The sequence below is a fragment of the Physcomitrium patens genome, chromosome 17, assembly GCF_059467195.1.
Source record: "Physcomitrium patens ecotype Gransden chromosome 17, ASM5946719v1, whole genome shotgun sequence".
Classification (NCBI taxonomy): Eukaryota; Viridiplantae; Streptophyta; class Bryopsida; order Funariales; family Funariaceae; genus Physcomitrium; species Physcomitrium patens.
The window spans coordinates 10,520,451-10,542,536 of NC_143426.1; the positions used below are offsets into that span (position 1 = coordinate 10,520,451).

At 34.7% G+C, this 22,086-nt stretch overlaps 2 protein-coding genes and 1 long non-coding RNA gene across 7 annotated transcripts; all 3 read left to right on the top strand.

The window, feature by feature from the left end:
• Nucleotides 1-442: 442 nt before the first annotated feature.
• LOC149987549 (uncharacterized) lies at nucleotides 443-5,831 on the top strand. The gene is made up of 3 exons (XR_016497935.1): nucleotides 443-1,328; nucleotides 1,527-2,465; nucleotides 2,616-5,831. It is a non-coding gene; the product is annotated as an uncharacterized LOC149987549 (long non-coding RNA).
• A 7,500-nt stretch (nucleotides 5,832-13,331) lies between these two features.
• On the top strand, nucleotides 13,332-15,405 carry LOC112294621 (uncharacterized protein At4g15970). The gene is made up of 4 exons (XM_024545290.3): nucleotides 13,332-13,557; nucleotides 13,954-14,322; nucleotides 14,501-14,812; nucleotides 15,044-15,405. Exons 1-4 carry the CDS (start codon nucleotides 13,378-13,380, stop codon nucleotides 15,272-15,274), a joined length of 1,092 nt encoding a protein of 363 aa, XP_024401058.1. The 5' UTR covers nucleotides 13,332-13,377; the 3' UTR covers nucleotides 15,275-15,405.
• Nucleotides 15,406-15,448: 43 nt separating this feature from the next.
• Nucleotides 15,449-20,229, top strand: LOC112294620 (uncharacterized). 5 transcript variants are annotated; one of them, XM_024545288.3, is made up of 11 exons: nucleotides 15,449-16,389; nucleotides 16,842-16,986; nucleotides 17,332-17,450; nucleotides 17,735-17,795; nucleotides 17,977-18,086; nucleotides 18,284-18,373; nucleotides 18,527-18,669; nucleotides 18,847-18,955; nucleotides 19,239-19,322; nucleotides 19,591-19,704; nucleotides 19,864-20,229. In XM_024545288.3, exons 1-11 carry the CDS (start codon nucleotides 16,123-16,125, stop codon nucleotides 20,062-20,064), a joined length of 1,443 nt encoding a protein of 480 aa, XP_024401056.1. In that variant the 5' UTR covers nucleotides 15,449-16,122; the 3' UTR covers nucleotides 20,065-20,229. The 5 variants fall into 5 exon arrangements, 4 of the variants coding, with proteins under 4 accessions (XP_024401056.1, XP_024401057.1, XP_090099870.1 ...); XM_024545289.3 differs by having other exon boundaries at nucleotides 15,450-16,389; nucleotides 16,834-16,986; XR_016497936.1 differs by having other exon boundaries at nucleotides 15,595-16,389; nucleotides 19,466-19,704.
• The last annotated feature ends 1,857 nt before the right edge of the window (nucleotides 20,230-22,086 follow it).

Genomic DNA, 22,086 nt, shown 5'->3' on the forward strand with positions numbered 1-22,086 from the left:
CTCTCATGCCTTGCGGGGTTATGACTGGATCATTGCGTGATATTAAATTTTTGTTCAATTTTGTTGTCAAAATCATCATATGCAGCTTTTTCAGAGATCACGTGCCCTCCAATTCTACTTATTTGCAGTGAGGAAATTATTTGTGGATAAGGGTCGATATCTTAGGTTCTCTCCCTCCATCTCTCTCTGGTTAGTGGAAGGTTGCTTGCGAGATATGTCCTGTTTGTCATGTGCTTCGAATATTCAACTTTTGAAATGTAGCTTTAGTGTCAGCTTGTCAATCATTCCGCTTCTCTCCAATCATCTTGTCTTGGTCTTAAGTTTCAGTACCTTCTCAAGACAATTCGTGAAGAGCATTATATATGCTGCAGGTTTATATGATGCTAGGAAACTGACAAAGCTCGTAAAGAAATTGGAGAAATATCAAGGTGACTTAGATCTAATCAACAAACACTTAGTTGCTTTTCCTCATGCTCCTCGGCCTATAGTTAAGGTAAATTTCAAGTAGGCTATTGTCGTGAATGCAGGCTTCAATTACCAACTGCCCCAATTTCTTTCAACACTTTTTGGATGTGAATGAAGTGACGATTTATATTGGACCATTGACTCTTGATTACTTTGTACACGATCATGTATCTCATGGTTGATATTTCACATTGCAAAAGCACTGGTACCATTTATGCGTGGCGAAATCAGATGCTGTTGCATTTTATACAGGCCAGATTGTTCGGCTACAAAAAGAGGCGAGTATATATAATAATCATTATTGACAAATACTTAAGGACATTCTGTAAACTGATAATTCTTTTACTCTAAAATAGTTGAACGTCATTGTGGACGCTCAGCAATGTCATAAGCTTGCAGTTAGTTCCTAGAAGATGAGGGTGATGCAGATTGATTATTAAGTGAACCCTCACCAGTTTTGAGCTACTCCATTTATTGTCCTCTTTTGTGCCTTGAATTTTACATAGCATCACTTTGAGAACCTGAAAAATATCTTGCCGTTGTCTTCTGTTACAGATTTAGGGTGAGCTTACCAACGTATTATGTCGCGAAGAGCATGTTATGAAAGCTGGTTTTGTCTCCTTTAACACATGCTGGGGAGCCTCAGTCTGTGCGCAAACCCAACAAAGTAGAGATCGTATGGAGTGAGTGACAGAGTGGGCTCCCGAGCCTCGTGATGTTTATTGGAGAAGTCAGACTCTTACTTGCATGCAATTGAACGCGTACCGCCTCGTAGTGAATATAGTCGTGGTCTCCCTCATACTATTTTTCTTTATTCCGGTTGCATTCGTGCAATCATTGGCAAATCTTGACACTCTCATCAAGTATTTCCCATTCCTCAAGCCCATGTTCCACTGATAAATTTACCTCACCTAGTTGTTGTTGTCGATTAATGAATGCCACTTCTCAGCATCAGTGACCCTACTCCGTCAAGTTTTTGTTGGTTCTAACAAAAATTCTTTCCTCCTTTTCGTTCCTGTTCAAAGAATGTTGGCTTCTGATGTATGTTTTGAACCCTACAGGAACATCGTTAGGTCCTTCTTTCAAGGCTATCTTCCGAGGCTCCTTCTGAGAATTGTTACTGTAAAGTGTCTACCTCCGCTACTAAGAATACTTACGAAGTTTGAAGGCCACATTTCATATTCAAAATAGATAAGTATGCGGCTTTGAAGAACTATGTATTTGTGTTGGTACACGTGTTTTTTGGTAATGCTATTATCGGGTCTCTGATTGAGCAGCTGAAGCAGTACATTGCAGCACCAACAACGTGAGCCACGCCACCCTTCTAAGCTTTTTATGTTATGCTAATTCGACTGACACATGCATATTAGCTCATCATAAAACTCAGAATTTACAGCTTTGATAAAAAAATCCATCGTTGTTTGAACTTTTGGGATTTCAATAGCTCTCTGCAGCACAGGGTGCTTCTTGTGATTGTTTTTATCTCTATTTATTCGTTTGTGCTTATGTTGATATGAATACCCAAGGCTTTTGGAATTTCAATTCCGATTAAAGCTACTTTTTTTATGACATATATACTGGTGGATGGATGGGCAAACACTGGTGCTGAGATTCTTCGGCTCTGTCCATTGTTGAGGTATCATGTTGCCCATGTCATCTTCGTACAATCTGAGAAGGATCAAATGAAAATTCTTCCTGCTTCGCCGCCTGATCACACAGTTATTCTGGATCTATTGAGTCTTTTTTTTTTTTTTTTTTTTTTTACTCGGTCTGGTTTATGCAATCATCTCGCCTCTAATACTACCATTCCTGTGCATATTTTTCGCTTTCGGCTACCTTGTGTATCGAAATCAGGTAAGGATTAAACTTTGAATCCCTCTTTGAAGTTGTGCGATGCTAATTTATATGGCTATTTTTATTTGTGTTTCTCGTTTAACTCTAAAGATGTGTTGATCGAGTGGTGTCATCTCTCTGGTATGGACGATGTTACACATCAGAAGGTATCAGAACTGACTCATCATTTGATGTTTCAAATATATATTTGATGTACAGAAGATAAATTTATATCTGAAGGACGTACTTCGAACAGATAATCCTACGCTGTAGGTATGCAGTCGTCGCGCTGAAAATTGGTCTTGATTTTCGACCAGGTCATGAACGTTTATGAACCCAGATATGAGCGTGCAGCGTCATTTTGGCCATTTATCCATCGCAACATCATTATCATTCTAATCATCAAACACAACCCTAATGGGTTTGTTCTCCGTTAAGAAAGCAGCCGCTTCAACTCCTTTTTTGCTTCCGATTCCGATCCTTGTTATCTTCTTCCATCTGTACTGCGGTCAGAAGTTTTTACCAGCCTTCACGAACTACCCTCTACAGGTAACCCATCTACCTGAATGCTACCAATCTGTTCCTTGTGTAATATAAAGAATGGATATGTTCCCGCATTTGTAACCCTATAGGACATTATGTTTAAAGTAGCCATGTCTAAATTAAAATATAATCTTCTATTTGTTTATTTATTAAATATATAACAAATCAAGAACGTCTTGTAAGTCTATCTTAGTGAAAATCTTAAGTTTATTCAAGTAATTCAAAAGCTTTAATAATAAAAATAAGGGATAAGAATACTTAATATTGAATTTATTGAGTCCATAATAATCTACATAGATTTGCAAGGATCCATCTTTTTTCTTCACAAAGAAGATGGGCATATCTATAGAAAATTTTGGATATTAAATAAAGTAAATTTTAAAAGATTTTTATCAATATATTTGTAATTTCTCAAAGCAATAATTTTATTTTGCAACAAGTTGTAAATAGGTGCAAAAGGTGGTTGAGTTCTTTCTTAAAGATATATTGCATAATCATATGATTAGTATTTTGATAACACATTAATAATTATTTTTTTCAATACATCTTAATATTCTCTATAATGTTTCAAGATTCTACTACAACCTCTATTTGAATGAATACTTGGTGTTATATAAATTTTTTAAAAATATATTTTTTGTTTATAACTTATATAAATATCTTATTTCTTACAAGCACAAATTTTATTTTTTTAAATATATGATATATTTTTATTTTTTACTTATATACATATATATAAGATAAGAAGAAATTTGAAACAATAAGATATCTTATCTATCTAAAGATTATATTTTTTTAACAACAATAATTCTAAAATAAGAAAATTAGTTAAAAATTTTATAATATTAAATACTACTAGATTTGTATGATCTTTTACAAATATTTCTACTAACTTGGTTTTTAAAGGTAAAAGTTACCTTTCTATAAATTCTAAATATTCATGTTTGATTTTTTGTATTAATAATATCTTACAACATTTAGAAATTTTTCTGTCATAAAAACAAGCAAGGATATTTGAAGCTTATAAGGCAAAGATAGCTATATTAAGATTATTATATTATAAATAGACTTAAACTAAAAAGTAAGTAAAAGATTTAAAAGATAAAACAAGGTCTCTATAAGGTGATAGAATATAAGAATCTACTTGTATGATATCCGTCATTATTAAGCAAACTTATTTTTTTATATATTATCTTTATTTTAAATGACACTCTTTGTTTTGTGATTTTTTGCTACTTATTATTAAAATATTATTTAATAGTATATTTTGGTTCTTTATATTATAGGCACAATCCTTCTTGTTAGTTTCAAGTTCTCTCTCATATTATAAGGTATTTAAAACATATAACATCAATTTGAATATATTCTATATTTCATTATATATATTTATTAATAGAAGTATTTGTAATAGAAGTATAGAAGCCTTTTAGTGCATACATACAACTTTTTGATTAAAAGTTTAGAATTCTATTTTTATATTTGATAGAAAAATCAATAGCTTAAGTCAAAATTTAAAATTTAAGAAAAACTAAATAACAACTTTTTTGCATCATATTATGACTCATAAAGAAATTGACTAGTAAACATATCATTATTTTACTTGATATCAATTGCTAATTGATAAAATTATAGTGTATATATTAACACAAATAAAGTAAGTTACAATAAAATTTAGATTTTATTGAATGTTGTAGAAGTTACATCTTGTTTTTCATACATAGATCAAAATTTTATCAAAAACTTATCTAAGTTATCTAATATAGAAACTTATTATTCTAATAATAATAATAATCAAAAAAGATATAATTTACTAAATAAAATTTAATAAATTTAATGTAAGATACTTTGATTGCATAATTAAGAGGTTGGAGTTAAATAAAAAGTTATATTTGGTTAATGAATCTTTGAATCTTAGATTCATTGCCATTAAACTTCTCTAAAAGATCAATTCTTAGTTTCTAAGTTAGTGCACTTATATGAATTATTAAAGATAGTGTAATTTTTGAAAAAACTCCTATTATTTTTATATCTTTATAATTAATCATTCCTAATGAAGGTTGAAGTGATAGACAAATTTGATAAATAACAAGCATTAAATTTCTCATTTTTTCCTACATCTATACTATAACATGTTTCATCTCTTTGAAATTTTCTATACTTATAAGGACATTAAAATTTCTACATAACAAAAAAAAGAAAAAGAAAAAAAAATGATATTAAAAATATAATAATAATTTAGAAGAAGATATCTCACAACTTCTAGAATACTTTGATGCCTTTAAGAAAAATTAGTAATCTATTTTTTTATTAAGAAAGATTAAGCTTTAATATTATGAATATTAGTTGTGTCAAATTATTAAGGAAGTAAATTTAGAAAAAATTTAATAGATAATTCATTCATATCTTCTTGAAAAATAAAAAATATATATAAAATAAAAAAGAATTGTAATGGCTATTGCCAAAAAAAAAGAAGTTACAAAGGCTCGAGCTAAGAATAGGTTATAAAAAAGACATTGATGCAATAAAGATGGTCTCACTTTTCACTATATATATACTAACTATAAAGAAAGCTTTGTAGAAGCTTTTTAATAACCTCAAGACTTGTGGCCTAAACATCAAGTAATAGCTTACTTCTAACATGATGTTTTAAAAGTAAAAAAACTTGTGACAGAAGTTTAATGTCTACATGACAAATCTATTAGAAGTTAAAGATCTAATTTGTACTTAGAAATTTTCTTTAAGATTTTATCAAGAGAGCATCAAAGCAAAAGAAAGCATCAAAGCAAAAAAAGATGTGGTAGCAAAGTTTAGAAGTGGTCTTATAAAATGGCAAAAATAACACTTATTAAACACATTAATTCAAGCTTCAATAGAACAACAATTATTTAATAATTATTTGAAACCTCTATTATTTTAAATATTTATTATATTAGTTAATATTGAAATAAATATTATATAGATAAACAAATTTATTTATTGATCTATACACCACATATATATTGAGTAATGTTCTTATGCAATTAAACTAAAAAATGCATGTAATATATATATATATATATATATATATATATATATAAACCTATCCATAAAAAAAGAGATTTTTTATACATTAAAAAATTAACTAAGAAATATTTATAATATAAAGGGTATAAATGTATATCAATTACATTAAATTTATTGATATGTTGAATAGAAAAAATAAAAATATTACTACTAATATAAAATATTTTAAAATCCAATTAAAATTTTAAAAATTATTTATGTATTTTAGAAGAAAAAAATAGGTTATTTTTCTTTTTAAAATAAGTATATACAAGTATATTTTGTTAAACAAGTATATGAAGTTTTTTTTATTTTTAAATTAAATATTTTTAGATGAGCTATGATCATCAAATAATTATATGACTTCTTGATTAAGAATATGAATTTATTAATGACTTAAAAAGCATATCTACTAGCTCTATCCACAATATAAACTAAAATTTGTTATAAATATCATTTGATATCTTTTAAACTTTATCAACTTGTGAAGCAATTTGTTGTTCTTGTTGCATTCAAGCTTCATTATACCAAAGCTATTGAATTAATAGAGGTGGGTTTGAACACGGGGAAAGACTGCTATATGAATTGGGTCTATTAGTGTTACAATTGACTGTACTCTAGCTATCTGAAATCAATTATCAAACTACAAAACACCAATGCTTACTACTTCCATCTTGATTCAACACATAATCCATTCTACGACTATCAATTCAACAATACTTCTCTCAATCACAATTCTTTATAAGCAAATAATAAAAGCAAAGAAAACAAAGAGATAGCACTAAGCTTACCTCGGCTTACGACTCGCAATACTGTTCGTGAAAGGTAATGGGAAGTAATCTTTCTTGGTGGTCGCATTAAGTTTTCAGAAATCCTGACAAATGCGGATTTTTTCATTCTTTTTCGGCACCATCACGATTGGAGAAACCCACTCGCTATTTGGTACTGGGTAAATAAAATCAACCGCAAGAAGCTTGTCTAATTCCTCCTTCACCATGAGGAAATATTTAAGATTAAGGCGATGTTGCCTTTGCCGTACTAGTGTAGCATTCTCCTCCAATATAATTCGATGCTCACAAACTTCAGGTGGAATTCCTTTCAAATCTGCATACAACCATGAGAAAGCAATTTTATGCATTAAAAAGTAATCCATCCAAATTTCTTTCTCCTTGCCTTTTATATCGTCGTAAATTTGAATGATTTGGGGAGCCTCCCCTGTACCTAAATTAATTGGTTGACATTGTAGAATTTCAAGAGTCTCTAGAATAATGTTTTGCCTAATTCCAAAATCTTTCATAAAATTCGACACATTAGAACTTTCCAACCCCTATTCCATAGTATTAACATAATTAACATCCTGTCTATTCATCCAATATGCAATCATATGATCAAAATCGTCAATAACATCTGGAGGAACTAAGTACTCTCTTGGTCCCCTGCAGTGGTATTTCATTCTAGTGTTCTCCACAACTTGCCTTGTATCAGCACAAATTGAGTCAAGTGCACCAATTACTTCTTTTGTAGACTCATCTTTATAATCCAACATGAATTCTAAACTGACAACTTGAGTTTCTTCGTGATATTAGACATGGGATATTTGAAGCACAATTTTATCATTACCTTTTTCAATTATCAATGTACCACGGCCCCAGTCATTTCAAGCTTTAGCTTGATACAACCATAGTTGCTCCAATAAAATTGGATATGATAATATAGAGCTTCGTAATTAAAAAATAATATAATCAATTTTGTAGGTAATCCCAACAATTACTGTATCAATACTCCATAAAATACCCATAGATTTAACTCGACTGGAGTCAGCCATTCTCAAAACTACTATAGTAAGCAATAAGTGATTCAAACCCAGCTCCTCCATTGTAGCAGCATTCATAAGATTTACACTAGATCCTCTGTCTACTTGCACTTTCGATAATATCACTCCATCAATTGAGACATCAATTGTTGGTGCACCCAGATTGGGATTCAAACTTACTAATCGGATTTCTTTATTTCAAAATCTGTAACAAATTAATGAGAAATTCAAGATAGTTCAGCACTCAGGTGCTACCGCCAATAGTTGCTTCATAGAGATCGTGGACTATATGGTACCCAAATCTTTTAGAATATCATATGATTCTATATTAGTGGTAATTCCCAATGTCCGTTTCTTCTTCTCAGTCCTAAACATCTATGCAGGTAAATTGGTTTTCTCTATATTATAAATTGGTAAAGCTACTGGAACTAAGTTTGATGGAGCCTGTAAAATTGGTTCTTTCAACGAATAAGATTGTTCTCTCAATTGGGCTGATATTCGTTCCTTGGAATTCACTCCTTTGAGAAGATTTTTCAACGGAAAGGACGTTTTTTGAAACTATATAGAGAACAAAACAGCTCGACAAGAAACCAAAGCCTTCGTAATCAGGACCTCATTGGGATGCACAATCGATTCAGGTATTATACTGAGTAAGTGATCCATATCAAGACCTGGATTGGATGTCCCCATAATCGGGTCCAATTGGTTCTTCGCTTCAAGACCACCCAAATGTTGAATTAGTCCTTTCCCCTTTTGCTAACTTCTTGTAAGGACAGCTTGGACTACTTCTACCCGATGAACTGGTGAATCTTGAGGACCTTGATTTATCTCCTCCATTTTTCTTTGGCTTTGGATCTACTGATCTTGATTATTGAAATTGAACGGAGCATTACATTGCTGATAAGTATGTCCAAACTGCTTGCAATTTGTACACATTGGCGCATAATCATCATTGGCTCTGGGATTGAGACATTCATTAGCATAATGACTAATCTGTCTACAATGGAAACAACGAAGTGGTCTTCTTGCACTTCCATCCAACATATTGGGTGTCTCCACCGGTATATACCTACTAGGCTTGTTCTATGTAGAGTTAGAAAATGATCTTGGTTGTCTCGTTTGTACGGAGGATACTTGGTTCGATGATGTTGGTGGAGCATATTGTTGATACCTCTGCTGCTCCTTCCTGTAGTTTTGGGGGTTTGATACAGACCTCTGATTAAAATTGGAACTTTGAAAATTATTGAATGTTCAATTTTGTCGATTAGATCGATTTCTATTCCATCCATACGTATTTCTCATTTGAACTTGATTGACTTTCCACTGAGTCGGTGGGATCATGGTTTGATTACTAAATTATTGTTGCCTTTGTAAATGCTAGCAGTTTTGGATAAGGTACTTTCCTCCACAAAATGTACATTGAACACCCGTTTGTCTAGGTGATGGATATTCCATATCAAAATAACCTTGTCCCTTACAATTATTACACCATACATTAGGTCTCGTATTAGAAGGCTTATGTCGTTTCTCCTTATCTTTAGCCAAATTCACGGCCAATTCTTCCATCTTCTTTGTTAGATTTAATAATAAGGCTTCATTTGGATCTTTAACAGTCGCATTTGTGAACAACTCCAATTGTTGATAGGTTGACAATGTAAAATAAGGTGTCATTGTTATTGGTGCTATTGCTTGGAGTGGTGTAGCATTAATTGGTTTTCGCAACATAACATTCTTCACATTGGAGGCAGTCATTTGTGGATAATTATCCATCGACACATTTTCTGGTTGTATTTATTGGCTTCCTGAACTTTGAATCATTGTGGCCTCCACTGTTAACAATTGCTCATAATGACATTCTTTCCACACCTTTGCTCGTGCCAACAATGCCTCTACCGTAGCTGGTCGAGTCTCTTTTACAAACATTTTCAATTCTGGTGGATGCAAAGCGTTAATTAATATCGACAATATAAACGCATTTGGCATTTGATTATTTGACCATTTACGAAGTATATCTGTGATCCGGCCATAATAAGACTCTATTGATTCCCCCGCAAACATCCTGCTATTTATAAAACTTTCTCAAAGCCAATCTTCAAATCTAATTGGTCTAAAATGGGTTAGGAAGGCAAAATGTTGTTCTCGTTACATTCAAGCTTTACTATATCAAAGCTATTGAATTAATAGAGGTGGGTTCGAACACGGGGAAAGACTGGTTATATGAATTGGGTCTGTTAGTGTCACAATTGATTGTACTCTAGCTATCTGAAATCAATTATCAAACTACAAAATACCAAGGCTTACTACTTCTATTTTAATTCAACATATAATCCATTCTATGACTATCAATTCAACAATACTTCTCTTAATCACAATTCTTCATAAGCAAATAATAAAAGCAAAGAAAACAAAGAGGTAGCACCAAGCTTACCCCGGCTTATGACTCTCACAGTCTGGCTCTTGACTTAAGACTCTCAATCTATTTATCCTACCAAAAAGATGATCCATCAGCCAGCGGATTCCAAAGGTTATGACCCTTTGAATCCTTAACCATTTATTCCACTAACAACCTATTGTTACCAACTAAACTACCTAACTATTAGTCTAATTCTCAAGGTTATCAATAACCAACCAGTAACTTACCACAAAGTTTATTTACCTATTCTACATAATTTAAAAAATCACCACACTTAATATATTATATTCCTAAAACTAAGCAGACATTGATACATACTTATAATTACTTAAATAAGTAAAAGTAAATTATATTTTTTGAAAAAAATAAAAATCATAATTTTTTATTTTTTAAATATCATAAAATCTTTTTAAATTCTAGTTAAATCTTCGAATACCCTTAGATGCACTAATTGGCCATAGGATCTTCTATTAGAAGTTGTTTGGATCAAAAAAACTATTATGAAATCATTCTCCACCTTTAAATACTTGTTTTACCAATCTTTTGTTATCTTGTCTCGATGAAGAAATTTATCAAATAAAATTTTGAAATAAAATAAAATAAACAATTTTTTTTTATTTCTATAATAAATAACTATAATAAATTTCTAATGTAGTTTATAGATGCTTCGTTTTATATCTTTTTGTAGTTTTTTTAAATTTTTTTAACCTGAAATGTTTCAAAGCTTAACATAGTAGACTAAAATATTATAAACTATAATAAAACTCACAACCAAAATATGCAAACGTTTTTGGAAATGCCACTAAAGAAGATGTAAACAAGCTTTGGAATACTTAAATGTTTTAAAAGAAGAATTCTCAATTATATGTCTAAGTCAAAAATTAAATATGAAGATTTTGTAGTCTTTATTTTACAAAATATAAATTTATGACTTGTAGATTACAATAATTAAAGACCAATGTGATAAGTTAAATGACTCTAGATTTTTTTTCTAAAAATTTTTAAACATCACAAAGGTATCATACCATATAGAAAATTTAGATTCAGGTTTTTTTATTTATTTATTAACCATGAAAAAATAATCGGTGAGAAACACGTTTTGCTTCCAAAATTGAATTAATTTTTAAAAAATAGCTATTTTGGAAGTCAAATGATACTATCATAACTTCATGGTTTAAATATAGTAAGTAACTTTTGGAGCTGTTGATATGGAGAAGTATCTGTGGATATATGGTAAAAAGAAAGATTATTTTTTGCATTAAAATAATATACAATATTGAGTGTTTTGTCTGCTAGGAAGTATTTAAAATTATATGGGAAAAGATGCGACTCTGACCGAATTCAATATTCGGAGCTATTTATATTGATGGATATTTATATCTATATGGTATAAGATATATTTATATCTATATGGTATAAGATATATTTATATCTATATGGTATAAGATATATTTATATCTATATGGTATAAGATATATTTATATCTATATGGTATATTTCCACTCATAACTATCTATTACTATATGGTATGATGATTTAAAGTTTTGGTATTCAGAATAAACCTGAGATGGATCCTTATCAAAAATAGAGAAGCTTCTGGATGTGCCTTTGTGGGTGTTGGCAGTGTGAACTGCGTGTGTGTTTAATTGAATAAGACCCCCCTCTTTTTGGTTTGGCGATGTGGTCCCATGGTAGCACTCTCACAAACACAACCCCGTGCTCATACTCGTGAATGTCATCCAACTCTGTGAACATTTTAATTTATTATTATCATGGCACATTTTTTGGGTCTTCAGCAGATAGAGAAAGTGTCAGAGACAATAATGGCAGCGTTGTAATAAGAGAGCCAATATCACAACTTTATATGAATTCTGAGTTGAAAATTTGGCACTTGTGGAAACTCATCACTCTCCGAGCTGTTGCATACAATGTGCGCTTTTACCAACAGTTAAAATCAATACATATATAACATTCTCATCACCCATGGCCAGTCACTGGTGTCGGAATTCATTCATCAACGTACATTCATCCTCCAAGGCGAAAACGCAGAGAATGGCTTTCTACATGGGTGTGTGGAAGAAAGAAGTATAAAATTATAATAGTAAAGCCAAACCCAGCTGTCTGTTTTTTGACTCTCAATTGACGTAGAAACAAACAATTGATACTGTGGACTGATTCCTTTTGAGACACACACGTCCGTGAACCTCTGCTGTTGTTCCATGGTGCTTTCTCCTCGTCAATTTTGTGTGTTATTTATTTATTTATTCACTTAACGTATAAAAATGTGCGTTGAAATGGTGGTTGGCGGCACACAAGGGCGTAGCCAGGAAACGAGGTTTCTCTAGCACATGTGGAGCTCTGAATCTGCTGCATTCGCTGAGATTCACCTTGTGCTTCAAGGAAGAAATATGTTTCACCTGATTCATATATATTTTGTTGTTTTTTTCCTCCGTTACACGCTTTAAGAGATTTCCCGGTGCGTGGCTGAAACTGGGAAGTGTCGATCCGGAACGAAGACTTTTCAAACTGCTACAGCGAAGTAAAGTGCGTAAAGTTTACCTGCTGATGCAATCACGGAGCGAGGTGGCACTAACTCATGGGGGCAATTCACTCGGGAGGATCAGTCCTCTCGCTTGCTACCAGAACAATCCCGGTTACAGAGAGAATAGTGTCTCGAAGAGAAAGTAAGGAAAGGGAGTGGGTAGCGTGAGCACACCCTAGAGCTTCACCGGAATTGACAATGGCGCCAACTTCCTCGGAGGAGGATGAAGAAGCAAGCTCCGGGGGAGCTATCCTTGCCACTTCACCATCTCGGTGTCGCAATAAAGCTGAGAGAATGTGGTTGGTTTACACCGAGCGTCGTCGGGATGCGATGAGTTTGCTGATCTTGTTGAGGTTGGTAGAAGGGGATCGATGGATAGTTGCTTCGTTTCTTGAGCAATTGCCCCCACGCGGTGAAGTCTCCCTACCAATCTGGTTAGTTGTGACGAGAGTGGAGTGTTCTGTGGGACCACCTAGAGTCCGATATTTGAGACGCATCATCAATGAGGTGCCGGTGTGCGTTTGCCTGCTTTGACTCGGAGTTGCTTTCGGAGACTCTGGTGTAGACTTTTCTTTCGGGGCGCCCCTCAATCACCTCAAATTTGGAAGGATTAAAGGCAGGTTGATTCTGACGATCCTAAGTGTTTTAGGCGTTTTGAGAATTTGGCAGTGGGACTTCATAGATTAGTCACAGGTCAATAGACACGGGAGGTAGTTCCGGAGAAACATGGCAGGAAAAATTAGAGTGAGTCAGCTGCTCATCGCGTTCATGATAATTGTATTTGTCGGCCTGCCATATTTCCTTGAATTTGAGAATTTATCAGTCCAGAACCTTCAATCCATGATTTCAAATTCCAGTACCTCGTCTCTACGATGCAACGACTCAATCAAGCTGGCGAATTTTCTCGTAATTTACTGATCCCTTTTGATAATCTCATTTCAAAGTTTACAGTGTGGCATTACCGTTTTCACGTCTGTTGTCTTGTATAATGTGTCTCATCTTCGTCCCAACTCTTCAAGATTCCTGTAAAATGTTGCTGATGCGCTATCTCACCTTAGCTTTTGCGTTACTCGGGGAATTATCATAAATTTGTTTAGGTAACTTTTGATAAAAGCGGAGATTATAAACACCAGAATCCATGACTTCCGATGTTGAAGAGTCTTTTGGATCCGATCTGGGTATGTCTTTTTAGTATCTTGATTTGAAAAAGGGTGGTCTGTTTCAAAATGAACTCCACTGTAGGTTAACAGTTTGCCTTTGCAGGACCTTAACTTCTTGAATGTTGTATACTTTGACAAACAGACGGAAGGGGAGTTGAAGGAGTTACGAAGCATTTTCGCTCGAGCCTCCATGCCGAACAAAACAGTCATTATAACGACTCTGAATGAGGCATGGGCAGCAGAGGGTACCATGATAGACCTCTTCCTTCTTAGCTTCCGCCGCGGGGAGAATATCACCCATTTGCTTAACCACGTGGTGATCGTCACACTGGACCAGAAGGCTCATGAACGATGTGTGCATCTGCATCCTCACTGCTTCAGATTACGGACAGATGGAGTTGATTATTCTGCGGAGAAGAAATTTATGACCGAGGATTACCTGAAGATGATGTGGAGGAGGATCGAGTTCCTTGCGGGTGTGCTTGAGATGGGATACAGCTTTGTTTTCTCAGTCAGAAACTTTTTCCTGCCCACCTCGCACAATGCGCTGCTTTTAAATCCACATCTCTAGCACGAATTACGTCAAGGTCATGAAAGTGCAAAGTATTAGCAACCCCCCTATCCCCCCTCCCCTAATTGAATTTCAGACATACTTCATGGTGGCCTGACATAAGTGTGTGTTTCCACAGGACGCAGACATTCTCTGGTTTCGTGACCCCTTCGCTATTTTTTCCGATGACAAAGATTTTCAAATTGCATGTGACAAGTACTCCGGCGGTTCTTCTGATGTGATGACGAATGCACCAAATGGAGGGTTTGTTTACGTTCGCTCTAGCAAACAGACCATTGCAATGTATAGGTATTGGTATGCAGCCAGATTGAGAGTCCCTGGAAAACATGACCAGGACGTCCTAGGCATTGTCCTTCGGGAGCAATGTTTTGAGCGATTGGGAGTCAAGATTCGATTTCTGGAGACACTTTACTTTTCAGGCTTCTGTCAGGTATGTCAGTGAGCATCTTCATGGTGTACTCTATATGCTTCACCAAGTGCTTGGATTGACCAAGCTAGCTGTCAAATCGTCAACACAAGACAGAAGGCCAACGAATCCTGAAATGTTTCTGTGGATACAACATGAATCTGAGAATAAGTGATTAGTGTTGTCATGAATCTTATCCATTGCTGTCAACAATTGCTGAGTTTCAAGACAATCCTTGTCCTCGCGTTCGTGCAGGTAAGCAAGGACATCAAACAGGTGGTTACCATGCACGCGAACTGTTGCAAAGGCGGCCTAATCAATAAACTCACGGATCTCCAACTTGCGCTTGATGATTGGCGCGTTCATAATGGTTTAAAGCCCTTTACGCGTGATGAAAGACCCAGGATTGTTGAGAATTGGAGGGTTCCTTTTTCATGTCGTCGTCCAAAGCGATCATGGTGGAGATTATTCTCACGTAATTTGTAGAATATGTGTAGAATTTCGTTGATTTAGCTCTATCTGAAATGCAAGATTAATCCGGAAATCCATCAAAATAATGTGGTTTTTTTTTAAAACATATACACACATATGATTCATGCTCCTCAGGGGTTTTGTTACACTTCCGCATCCCCGATTTACAAGAGGTTCAGTGTTTGTGTTTGTCCCTGACCTTATTCGTTGCCGTTACAGCTCTTGAATCTTTCTTCATAATCATCAACTATTCTGTCCACCTCAGGCGTTAGTCTTTAAATTGAAATATATTCTACTTTGTCTCAGTTAAAGTCAGTGTCGATCCTTCGTTGTGTTGTCCATAGTTTGATTCATTCTGCAAGTTCGAGCTAGAAACATACATTCTTTCAAGTTCTATTACAAATTCAATCGCTTCAGCCCGTAGTGCTGGATTACGGGCAGGATTTTCGAACATATGTAGAGAGTTTGGTTTTAAAAGCCCAAATTATGATGTCAGATTAGGTCATGGAATCAACGACGCCTTCAACGATCATTTAAAACTTCCGAAGGATTGAGGGGTATAACGTCCACACTCCAGAGAATTCAGACTCCACTTGGATGTAGAACAAATGTTTTCAGTCTCTCCTGATATTCTTAGAATCGCATTTGAAACCCTGAAATATGACGCGGTCGCAAGTTGTGCTCTCCTTTTTTTCCTTTTTCTCGGAGGCAATTTGCACGTGCTTGTTCACTAAGATAGATACCGCCTTCTCATCATTGGTTCATTCCACGATGAGTTGGTGATGCTTTTCTAACACCTACATCTTCCACTGCTTTCATGCATTTTGGTTACTGCATTGTGATCCAGAAGGATTGGGCTGAGGATGGCCTTGTGTAGAGTTCCCACATTGGGTTTCAAACAGACTACTTCAGTCGCCGCCGGGAGAAGGCAATCACTTAACACGGTGGACGGTTTAAGGATTGCGAGGATTCGCCAGGTCGGTAGATTTCTGAGTTTAGGAGGTGATACAACGTGGAGCAATGGATTTCAAATGCAGCCGCGACAAGGTCAGCAAGGTGTTGTGGCATCTGCAGTGGAGGGAAAATTTGTTGCTGTCCCTGAGGCACAGCCGAAGCCGTTACGCATTCTGGTATGATAGTCGTCGATTCTAGTCTACTTCTTGGCATATGTTTGTGAATTCTGTTCCGAGTGTGTTTGTAGAGCATGAGATCTCGAACGATGTTTTATGGGCACTAGAATGCAAGAAGAAAATTCGTCCTCGTCACTAGTACATGGGAGATTAGGATTTAGGTATTCAAGCCTTTCGACCAGCACATGTGATGAGGTTGACCCGGAGCTCTGCTCTCTGTAGAGAGCGTGGCGTTTTAGGAATTTAAAGTCTAGCAAGGGAATGCCATGAATTTCCGAATCAAGAGCGACTGCCTCCATGTGAACTTGCCAAAAAAGTGTAAGGCAACGGGAGGTTGATCTGGTTTTGTCGAACAAATAGCCCCCAAGTTCAAATTCTTTGAACGTCATTGATTTGTCATCGAATTATTTACATTACAATTAAGCTCACTATCCTGGTCGTCAGTTGTGCAGGTTAGCACAGGCGACGTGATGGGTGATATTCATGGCGCTGCTCTCGTCCGTGCTCTCATTGACGCAGCTGGAGCGGAGAAAGTTGAAGTCGAGGTTTACGCAATGGGAGGCAAGCGGATGAAGGATGCAGGAGCTGTTATGATTGGTGGGTGGTGCTTGAGTCCACTTCCTACATTTATGTGCACATGAAATAAGGAATATCTAATCTGCTTGCTTTCTGGAACACGAGTGATTCTCTAGTGATTTCTAGCTTGATGTGAACCCAAACCCTAAACCCTAAACCTTGTTGATTCCTTCTTTGATAGAGGTTTTGCAAACTCGTACCAAAGTATTTCTCGATCGGAATAGTTTGGAAGTGACATAGTAGGGAAACTACTCAAGTAAAAGGTCTTAGTTTGTATTCTGCATGCGATTTGTAATATGTTAGCTCTTATCATGCTAAGTAAGATACTTAGCAGAGCTAATTTAAGAGAACTTGAACTCGTTGCAGGGGATAATACTGGAATAAGTTCCATCGGACTGCTAGAAGCACTTCCGCTTATAATACCTGCCTTGCGAATTCAGGCGAATGTACGCAAGTTTTTAAAAAGCAATCCTCCCGACATAGTGGTATGCCTATCTGACTCTTCGTGTTTTCTCATGTGACCTTCAATTCAATCTAAGGACAAAGACTGTCCTCCGTCGAAGGTTCTTTCTATTATTTGAATAGCGTTACTGAGATTGCATTTTTCCCATTTCTCGCATTATTTACTTGGGATGTCTATTTAGTTGATCCCTCGTCTGTGTGTTGTTTACTCCAAGTTGTGCTCTTTGGCAATGAGAAAGTTAAATAGAAACTTGCAGATGTTATGTTAATGCTACGTACCTGAATGTATTCGAGCTTTCGGCTGCAGGTGTTGATGGATTATCCAGGGATCAATATACCTTTCGGAAAGTATGTCAAGAAAGAATTCGGTAAGAGAATTACACCAAGTTCATTGGTATAGTAATGTTAGCATTATCCTTAAATTCCCAGTTTTTCATTGCCACTGCTCGATCTTTCAGTCGCACATTATGTCCATGTGCCACGTCATAGTGTAGTTAGGTTTAAAGGCTCGCCATCGAAGGTTTATATGTTGAAGAATGATTACTGCAGGATGTAAGGTTGTTTATTATATTCCGCCTAATGAATGGCTATGGAACACGTCACGAACTGGAGCTATTACTGACGCTTGCGATACGATTCTCTCGGTCTACCCTGCCGAGGTGGGTTATGTGTATCAATAGGTATTTTAACATGTCAAAAATTGGACTTGCCAAGACAGGAATGGGGACTTTCTTTTTCTTGTGTTTTATTTTTACATGGGAAAATCACAGTTATTTCGGTGAGAAGTTAAGATGATCAAATATAAGAAAACCGAAGGAACTTTAAGCAAGTTGCTGGTTTTCTTTGGTATGGGCAGGCGGATTACTTTCGCAAGGCTGGTGGACATGTTGTAGAAGTGGGTCATCCTTTACTTGACTACTACTCTCCAACTCGAACTCGAACCGAGGTGTTACTTCAACCAATCTGTTAGTGTACTGAATGCCACATGTTATGTGTTAAGTATTAATGTACACTGAATCTTTATTCCTGCAATTTGGCTGGGTCCAGTTAACTTTAGGAACTATTCCAATTATTCATTCAATGTCTTGGGATTGTGTAGGCGAGGGAGGCTCTTGGGTATGGTGAAAAAGACCTAGTGATTCTACTGATGCCAGCATCACGAGCTCAGGAATTGAGACACGTTTGGCCCATTATTGCATCAGCAGCGAGACTTTTGTTGCACCGCATTCTTGCTTTGAAAGGGTAGGGAATTATGAACTTCCCATCATCTCATACTCAACCTGGATATTTTCGAATTTCTTGTAGTCATGTATACAATCCCTTTATCAACTTCAGTTAAGTTCGCATCTGCTCAGCTTAAAACAGAAACCATATGCATATGTTGGGCCCTTAAGTACTGTTACTGCTTGTGATGAACAGACAACATCGCTTGCATTTCATCGTTCCATCCGTTTTACCAAATGGAGAGCATATTCTTGAGCAAAGCTTTGAAGAGTTTGGTCTCACTGGCTATGCGTCTCTTTGGCACGTTAGTGATCGTCATCTTTACTACCATCACTGCATTGGTGCTGCATTCTAATCAATTTAGGAGGCTAGTTTTTTTCAATCTTTTCTAATTTAAACCTCAATAGTCAAGGTGTCAAAGCTGGGTTTGTTGAGTATTGAATAGGCATGCTCGTACATTATTCCAAGTGTTTTGGTAACTTTCTTGTAATGAAAATTTTACAGTGTCAGGTTATAGGTGAAACCTCCGCATTTGCATGAATATTGAAAACGAATATTGAAAGACCTTGCTGTGAATTGTTGTGCAGGGAGATACCAAGATATTAATGTCTGCTGCAGATCTGGCAATTACAAAGTCAGGCAGTGTGAACCTGGAGCTAACTCTCCACAGTGTAAGTTTTGTACTTGTTTTTGTCTCTGTTTTTCTCCTAGTGGTAACAGACACTGTTCACACGCTCTATGCAGCAGTAGAGAGCTCGTACTTGACCTTATGGATTTGCTTTCAAGTTTTTACTGATCTAATAGCGATCACCAGGGGTAGTGGGTGTGAGGCAGCTCAAAATCTCCAACCTCGTGTGCGATTCATACAGCTCACCACTATGTGTCTACAAAATTGGATGTTCAAAATCTCATTACAATGTGCCGGACTGAGACAAACAGGTACCCCAAGTGGTGGTTTATAAATTGGACAAAGCGACAGCATGGATTGCACGGAACATTTTTAAGTTATCTGTGAAATACATATCCCTGATTAATCTGATCCTTGACGAGCAGGTAGATGTCACTCAAAGATGAAACATGTTGAACGCGTGCTGGGCATGCCTTGTGTATTCAATCATTGTCATGTGTTGTAGACTAACTTCATCTGTCGTTCAGCATTGTTAGGCCTCGTAGTATCTACATCATTTTGTAACGTTTGGGACATGATGCCAGGTGGTACCAGAGTTCATACAAGATGCTGCGGATCCAGTGAAAGTGGCGAATTCTGCCTTTGATCTTTTGTCGTTGACAGATTCAAAATATAGGAACATGGTTTTGGATGGTTACACCAAGCTAATGCCCTTACTTGGAAAACCCGGCGTTTCTAAGAGGACAGCTCAATATATATTGGATTCTTTGAATTCTGACAGATGATGCAGAAGAAAAATTATTTACGTTGACTGTAGAGTGTCAAGCAAGAGGGTGGCTCTGTTTCTTGAGTGATTGGTCAGTTTTCATCAAAAATCAATCAAACCATACGCAATTGTACAGGAACGTGAGTATTGGAATTAAACAGGTTCACATATCTTCCGTTTCTCAGTCTTTCTAGGGATAAGTGTGGATGTCCATGTACTGTATGGATAATTGTATGAAGCGTGTGGTATCAAATTGAACGTTTATATATAGACCTGCTTGATGGGAATGCAGTCCACTTTGTTAGTTCTCTTTCTTGTTATTTGATGCAACAGGATACTGTTGTATTCAACTTCCGTTAATACGGGTACAAGAGGGCTGTACATGGAATCACATTCTCATATTGTATAAGCATGTGATTTCAATCTTTTAAAATGTTGTGATTCATTTTAACAGTGAAATTAACTTCATTTGATACATTTTCCAAGCAGTATGTTGGTAATGTCTTAGCATGAAAAGAAACAAAAATATATTTGAATTTGAAACACATAAAATACTTAATGCTCAAACTTAGAACCTTCAATATCCAATACTTCGAATTGTGCATGCTTCTTCATACGTAATGAATATAAATAATATGCAATGTATTACTTATATTTAAGAATCTGTGAAAAAGCACTCTATTACACAAATCTTATTATTCTTTTAAGTTATTATCTTTAACCACTCATCATCTATACTGATTCTACAATTTCAAGCATTGATTCTAAAAATAGTCTTGCATGATATTTTTTGATAATTTGATTAAAAATTAAAAAGCTATATAGAAAGGGTGTTATTAATGTCACCAGGTTTTTTTTCTATTACCACCAAAACCTGTTACCCACTTATTAATTTTTTTTAGTTTTTTGATGTGGTTTTTGACATCATAAAATTTGTTTACAAGACTAACATTATCTACACGTATGAGGTTCAAAGAATAGTTTCTCAATAATAAATTAAAAAATAAAACTTAAATATTTAATTGTAATATTTAATTGTAATATTTAACATAGTAATATAATGCACCTAAAAAAATTCTTGGATATCATTTTATAGAATAAAATGAAATGTTCAATCTTCTATTTATTTTTAAAATTTTGATAATTAAATGCAACATATTATTATGTTGTAATTTTTTTCAGGAATCACAAGTATAATATTTTATATTTACATGGTTTTAATATGCTGGATTGAAACATAATAATTGATTGAAGTCCATAAAATTGTGTTTTGCAGGCAGATCATTGAGCCATCCAACCTTGTTATAATTGACTTTGTAACATTAACCATAGTTGATTACCATCACCAATTTGTCCTTGCATATACAAAAACTTTATCCTTTTCTTTTCCTTGCAAGAATAAATTACAATGATACTAACAATTTTATCTTAAACATGTTCCATTTTCATTGATTTATAGTTTTTGACAAATCAAATTTTAAACATCTAATTTGTATTTGTAATTATTAATTTAATTTAATCTAGTAGTTTTATGAGAAAGTTTTAATCTAGTAGTTAGTTGGGCAAAAATTAGAATATAATTAGATCTTAATTGCATTAATTTTCAAGTCTTGAAACTAATTATATATCTAATTCAGTTATATTTGGTTATTGTAAATAAATAAGTTGATTTTGTGCCATACTTAATAGATCTTTGGTTGTTGTAACTTATATATAGATGAGAGTTTGTTTTTGTTACAAGATCCTGATGAAACCAACCAATGTTATAAAAGCAAGTATAGATAAATTTAGTTTTAATTTTTAATTTTTAAATTTGGTTTGATCAAAAAATAATTCACACTATCACTTAATATTTAATATTTTTATTCCATAAAATATTATGATTTCAAGCTCAAAGTTTACTTTGTCAAGTTATTAAACCTCTTTCTAAAGTAAATTTATTTGCTTCTACTTATTCCCTAACTCCTAAGTCTAATTTATGATTATTATGAATATAATTAGGTTATATGATTTTGTATTATTTTTTCTCTATAAAAATATA